Here is a 17,823-nt window from a genome sequence, read left to right on the forward strand (position 1 = left end):
TTTTAGTGATATCAAGTCATTTTTTGTTAATAAGTGATTGTTTCCATAATAAATAATTATGGAATTCGTAAAGACATGCTTATAATGAACATAAAAACAGTCGTTTTTTTTGTTTGTTTTTTACTTTAATAAAAATGTATGCAAGATATATCCCGTGGACTTCAAAAGTCCCTCAATTATATATTGACCCAAACAATTTTTGAGTCATTTTGGACAATTTTCTTTTCGTTTTCAACAAGTTTTACATCATCTTGGATCTTTTCTCGTCATTTTGGTCATTTTTTGGGATTATTTTCAAGTCATTTAGGACAAATTTCATGTCATTCTGGACTAATTTCCCGTAATTATGGATCATTTTCGAGTCATTCTGGACGGGTTAATATATAATTGTGGGACTTTTTGGAGTATAGTTGACATTTTAGTCATAGCCAGTCATTTTTTATTAATACGTGATTGTTTCCATTACAAATAATTATGGAATTTGCAAAGACATGATCATAATTTTTTTTTTACTTAAAATGTATGCAAGATATATCCCATGGACTATTGAAGTCCAAATAGCTTTAAATTCGCTTTTTGTCCTGACTGTGGTGCTTTTATTTTGAAAGGCGCCTCTCTCTAGGAGGATGGATCGGGTCAGTCGCAGAGAAGAAGTCAGACTCAATTTGATTTGTTCAGTCTTCTGCTGATAAAAGTCGTTCAGCTACTGGTACACACTCAGCCAGCTACCGCATTTTTGTGGTCAGAGACACTTAAAAGCTTCAGTTACGGAAACAAACAACTCCGAACTATGAAAGTGCTTCAGGACGACCAGAAACTTTGGTGAGTTTGTTGTTTAACTAGTTTTCCTTCCTTCGTGTTTCCGACGTTAAACGGTGTTCCTCACAATCCGCATTGCATTTAAACAGCTAAACACGTTTGTTTTTCCTCTCAGAAGCGTTAAAATTAATGTCGTTGGGTTTAATATCAGAGCTTGTCCGTGTTACTTGGTGATGAGTTTAAACAGGGTTTTCCTTCTTTTATCGGTTTTATGGTGAATCCCATCAGTAGCACCCTGTTTTCTTAGAATGTTTTTAGGTTTAATGTTTATCCTAAATTACACTATAATATCTCAAAACTCTTAAAGTTCAATATTGCCTTTAAATATGTGAATTCAGAATTTTATATAACCGCAGTTGCAATTCATTCATGTAAATATTCTTACATATGTATACTTGGTATTCTTGTGTTCTTCTGTTTTCGTATTTACAGTGGTGGAAAAAAATACACAATCTTAAATATTATGATGAAATATTTGTGGAAAAATCCTTTTTGTGTTTCAAAAGGTGTGGCAGCCTTAGACAGAAACAAAAAAAAATACAAATTATATGTTTTTTGTTTATTGTTTACAAGAAAAACTAACAAAACTAAATTCTACCAAAATGACCAAATACTCAAAACTTCTTATTTTTATGGAATCAATCAGTTTTAGGTTTTTAATGGCTTTTTTTCCCCTGGATTTGTTTAGTATTTTGGCTGTGATTGTACTAAAAGAAATTCCACTTAGAGACCTAAGAGTGATGCTTAATGCAATATTTCACAATATATGGTTTGTCTGAAACCTTTTTTTCCACCACTGTACATTGTATATATAGTGTGTATACCTCAAATTTCACTTTGTGGGGCTAATAAAAGATATTCTATTCTATTCACCTTACAGGATTGTAAATAGTACTCCAAACACTTAAACTGTAATGTGTATATATACTTAATATTGTTTTAAACATGTCTAGCTCCTTTAATGTATGATATTCTGAATTTTATTTAGTTTTTTTACCCAGCAGAATTGTGTATTGTACTTCCCGTACATGGATATTTGAGTGTTGTCCTGAGCAGATCTCTCTGTGTTTGACTCGCTGGTCTGTCCGGTCCATGTAGCCCAGCTGGCCTCCTTTGTTCCGGCCACACAAACTGATTAGCATGCACCATCCAACCAGAGCATCTGTCCAGGCAGACGCTGCTTTTGTTCCCCATTTAAAATGCGAAACTTTGCCCATTTTGTCCAACTGTCCTCACATATTAAAACCCCTATAGACACGTCAGCTCCTCTCCACACTCAAATGTTGACCTGAAACCCAGAGAAAGTTTAGTCTGGGTGGACAAAACCAGAGCTGAAGTGATGGTCACAGTTGCAGATGTCAGATATGTGAGAGTCAAAGGCAGGGGGAGATCAGTAGCACAATATTAATGCTTGGTTTTCTGCAGTTATTTAAAGTGGAAGTGGTTGTTTTACCAAGAACATATTTACAAGATGAGATACAACGGAATTTGAGCCATTTGCCACCTCGGCTAAACAATTTCTCAAGAGAAACCCAGATGATGAGTGTGAAATGTCTCACAGTATGACAAATGTACACACAACAGAAAACCTATAGCAGAGTCAAACTGAGCCTCAAAGCAGTGAGCTGTTGCATTAGCAAGAATAAATAAATAAAGCAAACAAACAAGAAATCATGTATATATATATATATATATATATAGACGCATATATATGTGTGTGTGTATATATGTATAATTTATATTAATACATTATATGTATATATGTAATTTATTTTTAGTTTTTTTAATTTATTTTCCTCATCTATATCTATATCTATCTATCTATCTATCTATCTATCTATCTCTCTCTCTCTCTCTATATATATATATATATATATATATATATATATATATATATATATATATATATATATATATATATATATATATATATATATATATATATATATATATATGCATGTGTGAGTGTGTACATTATTTTTTATATATTTGTGTGTGTATAATAATAAAATGGTGTGTGCTGGCTGATGTATTTTTGCAACAATGGGTTTTACGGGGTTAAGAGCTTTACAGACAAAACATTGTATTCTTAACCTTTTACTTGGGATCATTTCTTTTATCATTTTATTTGGCTCTTGTTCAAATTACTGTTTACCCACAGAAGGCAAAAATGTGACATGTCTTTTTAACCTGATTATGATCCTCTTATTATGATGTTAATCTTTGGTTGCTTTAACGCAACGGCTGATGTCTAATCCATCTTTGTAAATCGGATCCTGTGTCCTAATTCTAATGTTGACACGTGAAATAATCTGGTTAAATTGTTTAAAGGGTGCCTTAATAGCTTAATCTGCTCTTAACGGAATTTTGAGTGTGCATGTCAGCCAGTGTAGGCGCTTCAGGATAGTTTTCATTGATGAAATTAACACTGATGTAAGCAGAACGCACACAAACACGCTCCCTCTGCCATAGTCATAGTTGGATGTGTTTGATGGGCTACTCACTGACATTTTGCAACGTCTTTGTCTCTTATCTGTTACCATGGTGACCTGTGTTAGTTTTGTGTCAGTGTGTGTGGTCTGGGAGGTATTTCCTCTTCAGTGCTGATGTGAGATCACCCCTGGGTGGTGGAGCCCAGTTTCAGTTGGTGGGGTCTGGCTTGGCAGGGCGGAGGATTGTTAGCTGGTCTTGTAGATAAATAACAAAATTCTTCAGCAAGACACTTAAAAGAAAGTACTGTGGGCTTTATACACAAATAAACCATCAGCATGTTTTTAACACCCTGATAATCTCTGTTAATTGATACACCTCTTTTCAAAATGACTTTTCAAGAGGTTTAATGGAGAGCAGGGACAGCAGAAGATAATAGTCTTCAGGCATTGGCCTACATCAGAAAGTTGTAATTATAATGTAAGCCTCTGTGTGCCCATGGTAGACCTTCATAGGCAATTTTAATAATTTTGGCTGATTGGAAATCTAGCAGACTGTGTGGGAATATCCAGATTTTCCAGATCTCTCCTCTAAGGTTTCTTACCTTTGTTTTAGTGGGACACTTTACAAAGTTGGCATATCATTGTAATTGACTGTGCAGCTGAGCAGCGGTTTTACCATCCAGAACATCTGGACACACCTGTGGCTAAGAACACACAAATGAAGTGGAATACTCTGCAGTAATCCACTGACACCAAGCATTGTATTCTTTAACTGGCCAAGGAGGCTCAGAGGCCAACAGTAGAGGACTGGGAATGTTAACAGGATGCTGAGTAAATGTAATGCAAAGTTGATCTCAAAACAAAGAGTCTGAAAAGGGGCTGATAAGAGTTAGGTGAGGCCCTGTAAGTTCAGCTTAGTCAGCCTCTCTTGTGGTTTCTTGGCTTCTCTGAGCCTAACATTAGTCATTTTGATACCCGGCATCAAACAGTGTGTTATCAGCTTGATCAGCTAGCTTTGGGTTTCCAATCCTGTTTCAAGCGTGAGAGTATCAGAGTTTTGGATTACATGTGACATAATCAGAAATCATGGAAAAAGCTAAAGTTGTAGAAAGCTGGTTCCACCCACGGATCTTAATGAATTATTTTCACCATTCTCCCAGAACTGTCCTGAAATCCAATCTAAGCTGTCCCGAAATGAACGTGGTCCTTTCTGAATTTTAAAAGGGACATGAAACAGCATGATTTAATGTACATGTTTCACATAATTAATCCTATGTGATTGCATTGGTGAGGGTGAAAATCGAACTGGAAAGGAAGTAGCCATGGTTGAGATTACAGGTAAACCTTTCAAGTGGCCACACAACATTTGTTTGAACAATGTGGGAGCATGCTTGCAACCCTGTTTAATGTAAAATAAAAATGTAAAATGATGCTGCAATATAGCAGTTCAGCATTAAGTCACAGTTATATTCATTATTTCACATAGGCATGTAAACCTCAAAACCGCTTAATGGGAGTCATAAGAAAGTTTCCGAACCACAAAGCAGAGTCAGCATTACTTAGATGAAAAGGACATCACTTACATTAGAAAGACAACAGTATTACAATGCAAAAACATGTAAACCAGTTGTTAAGTAGATGCACATTTATACCAAACGGCTACAACGAGTGAATAACATTGATCATATTGGTATTATGTGGTGTTCTACTGGAAAACCTTGGATTTTGGCATCCATGTTGATGAGACTTCGACATCCAAATAAACATTGTCCCAGAACAAGCACACTCCTTCATTTAAATGGCAATCCCAAATGTCACTGGCCTACCCCTGCAGGAAAATGCACCCCACCACACCGCAAAAACATCAACCAATCAGGAAGATCTTGAGGAACATGACGATCACCCAAGACATTGATTTGACCTCCGAACTTCCCAGACGCCTTCTGATCAAACATCAACAGGAAGCAGTGGAACAAGTTTGATTCCCAGAGGCACCACTGCACAACCCAGAGCACCCAAAGGATCCACTGCCAACGTCCTGGTCCAGACCCCATAAGACACCCTGAGAGGTCTTCTGGTCCAGACCCCATAGGACACACTGAGAGGTCTTCTGGTCCAGACCCCATAGGACACACTGAGAGGCCTTCTGGTCCAGACCCAATGGTTCAGAGCATTTTTGACAACATAAGGGGGAGCAGAACAATATTAGGCAAGGGGTCATAATGTTATGCCTGATCGGTGTAAAAGGCATAAATATTTTATGAGGCTTATGGAAATAAAATGTTGAAATGCAATTTGGCACTAACATTGAATTGTGTCAGCGTCATTGTTGAATTGTCACCATGGTTATGTTGATCAGCTGTAGTCAAGAATAGGCTGCGTGGCAAGCTGTGACTCCATATAGTTTGATGATGTTTTATGATAAGAAAGCTTGAGGTTGGAGTCAGAAGTGTGGGTTAAAATCAGCTTTGAGCTTTGGTGTGAACAGAGCAACATGTGATTCCCCTCTGTGTCAGACTGGGGGGAGGAGGGATCCACTACGTCGCCGTCACGAGAGGAAAGCGAAGCACAAAAGAGCGGTTGTTGTATAGAGGAGTGAAGTCACTTTAGAAGTCGTCCTTTATGTCTGGTGTCCAGTTTCAGGCAGTGAATTGGTCTCTGTCACCCTGCAGTTCACTGGCTGTATTCATGTTCACTGAAATAAGCTCTGGTCATGATGGAGGGGTGAGGCTGGTCAGGGGGTTATCTGTTTTCATGATACATGTAACTATAAATGCCTTCCACCCACTCAACCCATCAGATTTCCTGGTCAGTACTTTCAGCATGGCTGCAGGGTTTCCCCCAGGAAATTGGTTTTGGAGGTGATCAGTGTCAGTCTACATTAGTGCTGAAGTAGAGTATTATATCATTTGGAACGTGCTTTTTCAGTCCATTCTGCCTATACCCGGAGATCTGAGGTTACAGCCGTAGACCATGACATCACCCACTGGTTTGTGAAGTTTTGTTTTGGAGCCTTGATCTTGACATTTGGCCATGCAGGTGTTTTCACCAGCAAATGGTGGGTCTGACCGGACAACCCAAGAACACTGCATGGTGATATGTCAGTGAATTGTCAATCAAAAATTACCCCCGCCCTTAAGCATACCCTAACCCAGGGGTATCAAACATGCGGCACGTTAGTTAGCTACAGTTACCGGTATGGATGTCTTTGGTTCAGTTCCGCTCAGACTTTTGCAGGATGCCTCCAGGTGGACAGCACAAACCAGTAGTTTTTGTAGTGTCATTCAAGTGATACTGATGGCTGGTAGTGTCAAACTTGTATTCATAATTATTAAAGAGTTTGCTTTTTTTCTTGATAAATCTTGACAATAATCCAAAATGATGTATAAATGCAGGGCGACATTCCTGGATCCAGTATTTTGACTGGAGCTGACTTTAACACAGAATACACGTGAAGAAAGTTTCTGGGTGATACATGAGCTTAAGTGGAAGATTTGAAGGGACTAACATTATTGTCTTTAGCAGTGTTGCTTCTCAGCACATCACAGAATGATCTTTATCATCATCACATCTCTTCACCATTTAGCACCCACATGCCACATCCTAACGCTTTTGATATTTTCTCTACCGTTTTGTTTGAGATAAGAAGCTCTTCATCTTTGTTTCCTGTCACACGATTCTGCCATGATTTTATCTGCAGCGTTTAGAGAAAACCTGCTGTAAAGCAACTTCAAAGTCAGTCCTGTAGTTTTGTATTAACTTTTGCTATTCTTTGTGTTTGATGATGTAAGCCACATTTTACTGTTTTGCTGCTTTTTCTTTATGTGTAAAGCTAAATTTAAAGGTTTTAGAAGATCCTGCTCTGCAGAATTTTACAGAAATGTCAAAGGGGTCTGAAAGGAACAGGTAAAAGGTCAACAAGTATTGAGTCAACTTACGGAGAGCTGGACATGCTTGAAAATGTTACAACAAACAATTCCAGTTGACTTCCCACTACGGTATCAAGAACTTGAATTCGAAACTCTTAAAGATGTAGGTAATGAATTTCATCCGTGAGGAGAATGAAGGTTTTTACCTGTATTTAAATTACAATAATAATAATAATAATAATAATGATAATAGACATCATTATGTCCATTACACTGGATGTTTCCTAGCATAATATTGGGGCTCCACGACCCACTTAGGGCCTTTCAGCCTGCAATACTTAATACTAAAAATAGGAATTACGTAAACCGAGATAAACGGCCTATTTAAACGGAATGTTTAAGTGATATATGTACTCTGAGAATAGTAGGAATTTTAACAATAAAGAACAGAGTATGACCAGAGTATATATTTGTGAACTGCCTCCATTGACTTTTACTGGTTCCAAAAAAATGGAAGATCATGTGTAACGACACTTTAGAACAAACTCGGAAAGATTGAACAAACCTGAAATTCTTTCTGGCTATAAAGTCACCATCATTTAAAACAACCACCATAACAACATGTTGTGTAACTGGCAGATTTATGATGACATTGTGTCCTCTTCGACCTTTTGACATCAGAGTCGGGCTTCTGAATGAATGCTCAGCTTGTTTGTTTTTTATTGCACAAAGGATTATAACATCAGTTCGAGAGTGCTGCTAAGTGAGTCACCCTGTCATGGATGCAAATAGCCCCTGTTTTACACCTAACAACCCCACTCAGTGTACTGGAGTGAATACATTTATTGTCTGCCTCTGTTGCTCCCAGCTCCCAGTACAAAGACAGTGTGGGTGTATTGTAGCAATGAATGGTGTTGTGTTGAAGCCTTTGTGTGTGTTTCTATGAATCTTTTAAGAGGAAAAATGATTTGCGTTACGCATAGTCATCGATTTTTTAGTTATCAGACTCATCAAAAAGTGCTCATGAAAAGTTGCTTAACTTCTCCTGATGTTGTCTGCAGGTGATGTGTTGTGTATTTCCACTGATGGAGAAGCTCTGACGGTGACAAAGGAATTTTAACCGGTGGGAAAGTCCTCACCCTTCCTCCCTTAAAGGCTGCACTGATGTTTTCGCTGGGTCAAGAAAACATCCCCACCTCCCCTGCGTCCACCAAAGGACCGGTCAAATATGGAGAGCTCATTGTGCTCGGGTAAGATCTTCACTGGTGAGGTTGTATTTTCTATACAGTATGTGGTGAGCTTTTATGTCATCAACACTGAACTGGAGCAGACCAAACCGGTGCTTTTCCTTGGGTTAGACGCTTAAACAAACACGTTTAAATAACTGCAGACCACGAAGAATACCTTTACTTTTTTACATTAAATTTTTGGTTTACAGGCACTTCAGATTTGCTCAAGAAAAAACTGAAATCTGCCCTATCTTTACTCACAGACACTTAGCTTTTATAGTGAGATGTTTGTTGTGACCAAGGACTGCTCTCAAAGTCAGTGGTGTTTCCAGTAATTGACATTCAGCTGGTAAAAGGCATGCCTGTTGTCCCAAAGCCAAACCCAGAAGACACACAGTAACCCAAAACTGGACAATAAACAGCGTGCATTGCTTACATGTAACAAGGTTTTTGCAGCCATCTCTGAAATGTTGACACCATGAATGCAGCAGTAGAGACACTTTACACAGCAGACTCACTCCCAGCCACTTTGTGTTTTTTCTTCTGCTGCCGTTTGCATTCCAGCTTCTTCTTCTTTTTGCCTGAAGTTGCACAAATTTGAATTGCATTGTTGTATTTCAACTAAATAGATACAGAGGAAAAATTCAGGTTTTGCAAAAGCGGTCACAGAAAAGTCCAAAAATAAACTGAAATACTGACTTCCTCATTCACACATGCAAAACTGCTGCCACCACAGAAGATTCTAGCACATAAATAAGCAAAATATGTGAATTAGTTCTACATTCTCCCTCATCTGACTGTGAACTACTGTGTGATGGGGCTGAATATTTGAGAATTTCGAACATTATACCGGTTTTTTGGTAGTTTAAGAAACTTGAAACATGTTTTTCTACAAATCAGTATTATTCATTCTGTAAAAAAATAAGTTACTTTGTGTTAAATGTCTGAATTCAAGCAACTGCAGAAGAACGTTGCCTGTATGAACAACATTACAAGTTGTTAATCATGTATTACAGGGTCAAACAGGTAGTTATTTTGGACATATTGTGGTTGCTACCAAAAGCACATTGAAGTAGTAGAATGGCCACACCACTGCATTGTTTTACCAGACTGTTGATGCTGATCTGAAAACTCCCTGACAATCTGTGTCTTTCTCTAAGTAACCCTCTTTAGTTAAGTTTATTTAGATAATAAGAAACAAATCCCTTCACTGAGCTCAGCATGTCTTGCAGCATATTTATGTACAGTGTTAGATTCTGTCCGTTGGCTTTTGTTTGGGTGCTGCATAACTCAGCATAAATCCACTTAATTGTGTTGAGAAACTCGACCACAGCAAAGAATGCAGCTGACTTCCTGACTGAAGGCCATTCACTGTGGACACAACAGCGAGCCTGTGGTTCAAGGAGGTTGAGGGACGTCAGGAAAGTTGTGGCTGCCGCGGTTTCAGACCTTTTGTTTGCTTTTGTATTATAGCGTCCACATGTGGAATTAAACAGTCTGGAAAACCCTGGAGCTGGTAATTACACTGGTCACAAGGTTTAATTTTAAAGAGCCATATAGTTTGTGAAAACAGAGGTTTGTGTTATGTGTCATGCAGCGGAGCCACTGTGGAGTTGGGGTGGTCTGACTTTGCCTAAGAAAGGAGGTGGGTGTTACTTTATCTGAAATGCAGGAAGTTTGCATTATCCACTGAAAGAATGGTTCAACTCTTAACTGAACTCTAATGTTTACTTGACCTGCGGCTAGCGGCAGTCTGGATCTAAAGATAACCTCCAGCTAAACTGACTTTTAATTAAAGGTCCTGTAACATTTAGCTTTAAGGATTGTCTTCTCAAATGTTCGACCATTTGTCATGGTGTTTTTCAAATAAATGCACTCCGATTAAAGTTGTGTTTAACTGGTGTCCTGATGCTTGAATGGATAAATCGTAAACCACATGACCACAGCATCCTGCTTTTGATTCTGGACTGAGACCACTGTTGCTCTTTAATTTTCTCTCTCCCACAAAGCTTCCTATGTTCAGAGAAAACTGTGAAAGAAATGTTAGGGAAATGTCATTGTTTGTCTTTTTACCTGCACTGTAGAGACACGCCGAGGATTTGTTTTGCCAAGTTCAGCACAAAGACTAGCACAGAGCCACAGATACAAAATGGTACAGCTTACATGTTGTGTGATGTGTGTTGAATAAACAATGTTGGAATTATCTGAATATCAACAAACGCTGGGTGCAAAAGTCCTAATCTCACATTGTGGTTGAGGTCTTCTAACTTTAGTTCTGTCAACTAAACCCAGCTGACTATTGGATGGACAGGTGTCAAAAATATAGGAATAAATTATGAAGCTGTTGAAAGAACAGACACAAGTGACTCGTTACTTTACTGAGACTTTAACTGTTTTTAACTTACTCAGTATCCTTCCCAAGGTTGAAAATGTGAACATTTTTTAGGGTTCAACACACCGTGACTCATGCAGTCATCCTACTTTGAATGTCATAAAGTGTAAAGAATTCCTGTCAGCCTTATAGACTGTGATTTTATTTCTTGATTTGCTCAAATTTAAAAAACAAAAAACAAAAAAAAAAAAACAGCTTGCTTACATACATGACTGCACTGGATGCATAGTACATGTGGACTATTTGCATCGTGGATTTGCTGCATAATGGATCTTTTTAGTGTCTGTACCTGCAGTGTATGTACATTATATTGTTGTGGTAAATGAAGATGGTGTTGGGGTAGCCATTTAGTTTGATTGTAGTGGAAGTCTTGTGTTGCAGCATCTGCAGATGGTTTACATGCATTACGGAGTAAACGTATGAATGTGATGTGCAAAGACGTTTATCTTTTAGGATGTAGGTGACTGTTGTACTTTGAATGTCATGTAGTGTATTTGAAAGAATTTGTGTAAATCTTAATGTGTGTATTATTTTTGTAAAATGATTGCTGCTCTACACAAAGTCATTTTAATGGTTTTACATTCTAAGAAATGGCATAGAAAGACTTGATTAGAACTCAAAACACAACATTTAGGAGTTGGCTGTGGTCTTTACTTCTTTCTTGTGACTTGCAGAACAATGAGTGTGTGTGTTTTTCTTTGTTAGGGAGCAGCATAACTCAGTCTAAATCCAGTTTTAAAAAATTAACTCAACCTAAACAGCTTCAGCTCATCCAGAATGCTGCTGCTGGAGTTTTAACCAGGACTAAGAGATCTGAACACATCACTCCACTTCTAAAATCTCTACACTGGCTTCCAGTCAGTCACAGAATAGATTTTAAAACCCAACTGATCGTTTGCAAAACCCTGAACGGTTTGGCCCAGAATACATCTGTGATCTGTTCAGGGAATGCAAACCTAGCAGGACTCTTAGATTCAATGACTCAGGTCAGTTAGTCCAGTCCAGAGTCCAGACTAAACACGGAGAAGCAGCATTTAGCTGTTATGCTGCAAACAAGTGGAACAAACTGCCAGTGGAGATTCAACTTTCACCAAATGTAGACACTTTTAAATCCAGGTTAAAATCATTTCTTTTCTCATGCGCCTATGCATGAAATCTACACGATATCATTTAACTGTCTGCACCTCACTGTAATGCTCCTAATGTTTTATGTAAAGCACTTTGAATTGTCTTGGACATGAAGAGTGCTATACAAATAAACTTGCCTTGCCTCAGTAGCAAACAAAGAATTCTGCTAACTGAAGGCCAAGAGATAGCCTGAGGTTCAGGGAGTTTAGCTTTTGTTTATTTTAGTAATATCGTAGTAATGAGTATTTTTATGGAGGTTTTCTGCCTCTCAAACGGGATCGATAATTGCCCACGCCTTGATCAGCCGTAATGAAATTGGAAATAAAGCAGCATCATTCTCTAACACTGTTGTACAGCAGGTGTTGCAGAGAATAACATAAGCAAGAGACATGGTCATGGTGCTGTGTATAAATAGTGTAAATGTCTGAGCTAGTGTTAATCTGCAGTTTTGTAAATGCCCTAATAGTCTGTATGGAGCTTTTGTGATGTTATTTGGGCATTTCTCATCATTTGTGTTCAGGTGTAATGGGTCTCTGCCCAACGGTGACAAGGGGAGGCGGAAAAGTCGCTTCGCTCTGTGCCGCAGAAACAAGGCCAACGGTGTGAAACCCAGCACTGTCCACACGTCCTGTACACCGCAGGCTGCCAAGGTGAGAGCTCAACACACAAGTTAAAGTCACCAACTCACTGAAGCTCTGGTCTATTTTACTGTAAACATGGTTGTGTGAAGCATCTATAATCCATATGGAACACATGGAAATGCTTTATCGTATGTCTGTTTAATTATATTTATTGAGTTCTGTTTCTAAAATGATACCAGGACAGACATGAACGTGTATCTAGAATGACTAGTATTTAACTACATGAAGTGATATCTTGATCTTGCTCCAGTTTCCACACATTGTATCACCTTATTACTAAAATACTTAATTATTAACATCTCTCCTTTGTTTCTAAGGCTATCAGCAACAAGGAGCAACACAGTATATCATACACTCTCTCTCGGGCGCAGACGGTGGTGGTGGAGTATACTCACGACAGCAACACAGACATGTTCCAGGTATGTACCCTCCAAAAAACTGAACATAGTGTTGCATCAGATTCAGCCCCATCAGTAAAAGATTGGGGAAGACTTGTGTTCAGCTGAGCGTCCATCACTGTTGGTGGAAATCTTGGATTTTCAAAAATGTTCAGATCATAAATTGTTCATGTAGCACCAGATCATAGGCTAAGTCATCTCAGGGCACTTCACATCGTCATACCTATTTAGATTGGTCAAGACTTTACAGCATTAGAGAGAAACTCCAACATTTGCCCCAGAAGAAATGGGGGAAAAAACATCAACACCAAATAATAAACACTGGACAGGTAGAGAGAGGACAGAGAGCAAAAGCACTAAGAGCAAAGAAGTGAATCAACAGTAAATGAAGATTTCAAAAAAATGAGTTCCACTGATGAGCAGTGGGTCTTGCAATGTCACAACATGTGTTCCAAGAATAATTTAGGTGTCACACTGAAACGTCAAAACACGAAATCTCAAATTTGTTTGTGTACAATTCCAGATTGGCCGTTCTACAGAGAATCCCATTGACTTTGTGGTGACAGACACGATGCCTGGTGGTCAGAGCCACACTGACGGTCAGACTATTCAGAGCACCATCTCCCGCTTTGCCTGCCGCATCATCTGCCAAAGAAACCCTCCTTATTCTGCACGGATCTACGCCGCGGGTTTTGACTCCTCCAAGAACATCTTCCTCGGGGTAGGAAGCGCTAACTGGTGATTCTCTGAGTGGACAATGCACTGATTTATTACCTGTGATTACAGATCACCTGTTCTTCAGTGTGTAGATGTTAAGTGGATTTCTGACCTCTTCACAGGAAAAGGCAGCCAAGTGGAGGATGCAGGACGGTCAGATGGATGCACTGACCACAAATGGTGTTCTGGTGATGCATCCTCGCCATGGCTTCAGCCAGGACTCAAAACCTGGTTTGTGGAGGGAAATCTCAGTGTGTGGAAATGTGTTCACGCTCCGAGAAACCAGATCAGCTCAGCAGAGAGGCAAGATGGTAGGTAACGCCCATTCACACACAGAACACACATAAATGAGGAATAGCTTTGGTGATGCAGCGGATTGTCACCCTGGATATTAGGGTTTTTAACTTTCCAATGCAAGCATCAGGTCATCAGCGTGTAATTAATGCATTTTTTGCTATTCCCTAACAATGTATTTTTTTTTAGCTATTTCCTATATTTTAGCTATTTTAGCTAAATGCTTGGGCAGCAAGGTGGCTTGGCGGTTAGCACTGTCACCTCACAGCTAGAAGATCCTTAGCGGGGCTCATTCTGGGTGGAGTTTGCATGTTCTCCTTGTGCCTGTGTGGGTTCTCACAAGGAGTTCAGGCTTCCTCCCACAGTAAAGAAGACAAGCTGAGGTTAAACAGTGATTCTGTATTGTCCGTAGGTGTGACTTCAGCTAAAATTTAATGAAGCTTAAACTTCACCAGCTTGACACAATGAGGCCTGTCAGAAAAAATTCCAATAAATCTTCTCGCTAACAGGCATGATGTCAGATTTTGACTTTTTATTTTTGATTAGATTTTTATTTTGTAACTGATCTTGGCTGATTGTCAGTGCCATTATATGTACATATTTTTCCACATAACTGCAGACAACATCAAGTCTCTCCTATTGTGGAATTTACACTATTTTTAATAATCAATAGTTAATTAATGTTATTTTGCCTGTTGTTATCATGATGACCCACTGGCAGGTGCAGACATAAAATTCAGTGTTCTCAGAATGTACACATTCACTGGGAAGAATAAGAAAGCTATGTTTATGTGACATTCTCATACATTCCATTCTACATTAACAAGCTTATTTAATTCCCTCCCAGTGCTGACAGTAGCTACAACTTTTATTAGTTGTGTCTTTTCTTTCTGTTGTGTTTTTCTATTGTTAGGTCCTTTTGTCTTTGTCCTTTTGTATGAATGTAGATGGACATATTGGTTTATGTTTATTATAAATCAGGTTCACTAATATTGTTATTGTTATTATTATTATTGTTGTTTTTAAATGGTAGTATTTTGAAGAAGCAGGAAGAATAGATTTACAACCATTTGTGTAAGGAGAAGGGGTGGGATTAGATAAGTTTCGACTTCTTCCCACTCCTTTTTCAGCAAGTTATTCATTTTCTTTTGTTGTTGTTTTCTTTTTTTTTGTTGAAATGTTCAAAATAAACTTTCAAAATTAAGTTCTGATATCAAGGTCTGCTGTAGATGGCAATTTATGTTAGAATGTGGATATCAAACTCCAGGAATCTGTGCCACTTTTTCATTTAATGGGGTTGACTGAATGGAGTTACGGTAGCTTGTGGAACAGAGTCTGACCAGGATGTAGCACTAATCTTAAACAAAGATGTATTTACACAGAACAGTGTGATATGAAAATATGTGGAGTGACTGACTTGAGTTTCTTTGTTCATGTCACTTCAGGTGGACTCTGAGTCTAATGAGCTGGTGGACGGCTCTCTTATTGACCTGTGTGGTGCCACTCTGCTGTGGCGGACGGCCGAGGGTCTGGCACTCACCCCCACCGTCAAACACCTGGAGGCCCTGCGGCAGGAGCTGAACGCCGGTCGGCCACAGTGCCCCGTAGGCTTCAACACGCTGGCTTTTCCCAGCTTGCGCCGCAAGGACACCCTGGATGAAAAGCAGCCCTGGGCCTACATGCGCTGTGGCCACGTGCACGGCTACCATGGCTGGGGAGGGCGGCGGGACCCAGTGGTGGAAGCGGAGTGTCAGGAGAGGGAGTGTCCCATGTGCCGGGCGAGGGGCCCCTATGTGCCGCTGTGGCTCGGCTGTGAGGCGGGCTTCTATGTAGATGCAGAGCCTCCAACCCACGCCTTTGTCCCCTGCGGTCACGTGTGCTCAGAGAAGACAACGGCGTACTGGAGTCAGATCCCGCTGCCGCATGGAACACACGCCTTCCACGCCGCCTGCCCATTCTGCATCCAGCCGCTGAACGGAGAGGCTGGCGCTGTCAGACTCATCTTCCAAAGCCCACTGGACTAAAAACTACTTGGACGCTTTATCTAAAGCCTTAACCAACAGAGGGGGGCAAAACAATATGCAGGTTGGGAGTTTTCTTAACTCAGTTTTGTCCAATCTAAGTGCATTTATCGGGTTGATTCCCGCCTTTATTTTGAATATCATATATGGTTCAGGCAATGTTGTCCTTTAAAGAGGTAAAGGTCTTCCGCGGACACAGGCTGGGGCGATATTTGATCTGCCTTACACTTTCTTATTTATTCTTTTACCTCTTCAGTAGTGTTGTTTTGTAAGTGCAGAATTTAACAGCTGTAATGTTTCCCTACAGCTGACTGCTGCCTCACGCTGCCTTCTAAAAGCGCTGTTAGAGTCGGGGAGCAGGGCTTTTACATTTTAATGAATGCCTCCAACACTCAAGCCCTTCTCAAACAAGTTTGCACGATGCTGATTAAACTCCTCAACACCAGGTAAATGTCTCTCTCTATTTCACATTATACCAGAGTTTTAAATCTGGTTTCCGTGACATTCCACTGCTGTCGCGCTGGTAGTGACTTCTCTAGTTTTTTACATCACCGAGCAATATTTGGTTTGTCAGAGCCGAGGAGGAAGAAGCAGAATAGACTACATGTGGGAAAAGCTAGATAGAGTCAAATTAAAAATATCTGATGCCTCAAATAAAAAGAAACTTGGCATTACAGTCTTCAACAGAAAGTGGTCAATAATAGTCTTTGTTGATCTGACTGCCTGAAGGGGGAGGTAAAATTTCTGCACTGCAGGTTTGCCACTAACGCATGGTTTTAACTTTGGTTTATGAGTGTTTGTGTCCCTGCGTGGCCCAAATGCTACTTTGGAAGATTTTCTCTGGGAAACACTGGAATTTTATGCAGGAAAGTATAACTCAGATATTAAATTGCGGCACAAACATCAGGGTGAAAATATATTTTTTTGTTTTCCTGTGAAATCAAGCGACTTTCTGCCTAATGTTCTTTGAATACAGAATAATCGTACGTTCATAATCAGGATCCTAATGCAAGCTCTGCACCAGGGCCTAACAAATGAGTCTGGGAAATGTTTTAAGCTGCTGTCTTGTGACTTGAAACACATCTACACTTAATATTTGTATTTTTCCTGCAAAATAAAAGTGTACTGTAGACATGAATGACTTCAAATCAGTGATTCTCATTTACTGTACAAGCAATGAAAACTTAATAAACACCGTCCAATATCTTAATAATTTCATTCTAGAGTGAGATACCTCAGCAGCTTTGTTCTGACCTTTACAACAGCGCCACCGTGAGGCCAAACGTCCCACTTTAGTTCTATAGCGCTCTTCAAAATATCCTGGTCAAATGCTGTCATAAGAACTCTTTTTATTTGGATGACCGGACCTCTTGTATGAGCTGCAATTTGTTCCTTTTCAGCACCCTTTTTGCAAGGTTCTAAAAATATCTAAATATGCTGACCTTTACTTTGAGACAAAGTGAGCTGCAAACACTTGATGTCATCATGAGATAAAATCTACAGATGGAGGAGAAGTGTCACGAAAGTATCAAAACAGATGCTGACCAGTTCACTGACCTCCACTGACTCATTTACTGTGTATCAGTGTTCATTCACCATTATTTAGTCTCTACTCTGTTCGTCTTGTTTCTCGCTTTCACGGCTATGCAGTCATGCTATGCTGACTATTTTGTACCACCTGAAATAAAAACACTGCTGATTTTTGTGTGGCTGTCTTGGTTTGGTTTCCTGGGCTCTGTTTATCATATGTAGACAGTTTTGAGCTAACGTTTATGGATACAAACATTTTGTTTGTTTGTTTTTTTTTAAATCTGTTTTAATGGTCCTCTGCATAATGACAAAATCTGTATGGAAAATCAAGAGTTACAGTATTTGTTGAAAAC

General features: G+C 39.4%; 1 protein-coding gene across 1 annotated transcript; it reads left to right on the forward strand.

Moving 5' to 3' along the window:
- Positions 1-641: 641 nt before the first annotated feature.
- On the forward strand, positions 642-17,645 carry LOC111572257 (E3 ubiquitin-protein ligase pellino homolog 1-like). The gene is made up of 7 exons (XM_023275833.3): positions 642-822; positions 8,182-8,370; positions 12,390-12,519; positions 12,828-12,929; positions 13,432-13,629; positions 13,748-13,936; positions 15,365-17,645. The coding sequence occupies exons 2-7, from the start codon at positions 8,285-8,287 to the stop codon at positions 15,941-15,943; spliced, it is 1,284 nt and encodes a 427-aa protein (XP_023131601.1). The 5' UTR covers positions 642-822; positions 8,182-8,284; the 3' UTR covers positions 15,944-17,645.
- The last annotated feature ends 178 nt before the right edge of the window (positions 17,646-17,823 follow it).

Source organism: Amphiprion ocellaris, chromosome 4, assembly GCF_022539595.1.
Source record: "Amphiprion ocellaris isolate individual 3 ecotype Okinawa chromosome 4, ASM2253959v1, whole genome shotgun sequence".
Taxonomy (NCBI): Eukaryota; Metazoa; Chordata; class Actinopteri; family Pomacentridae; genus Amphiprion; species Amphiprion ocellaris.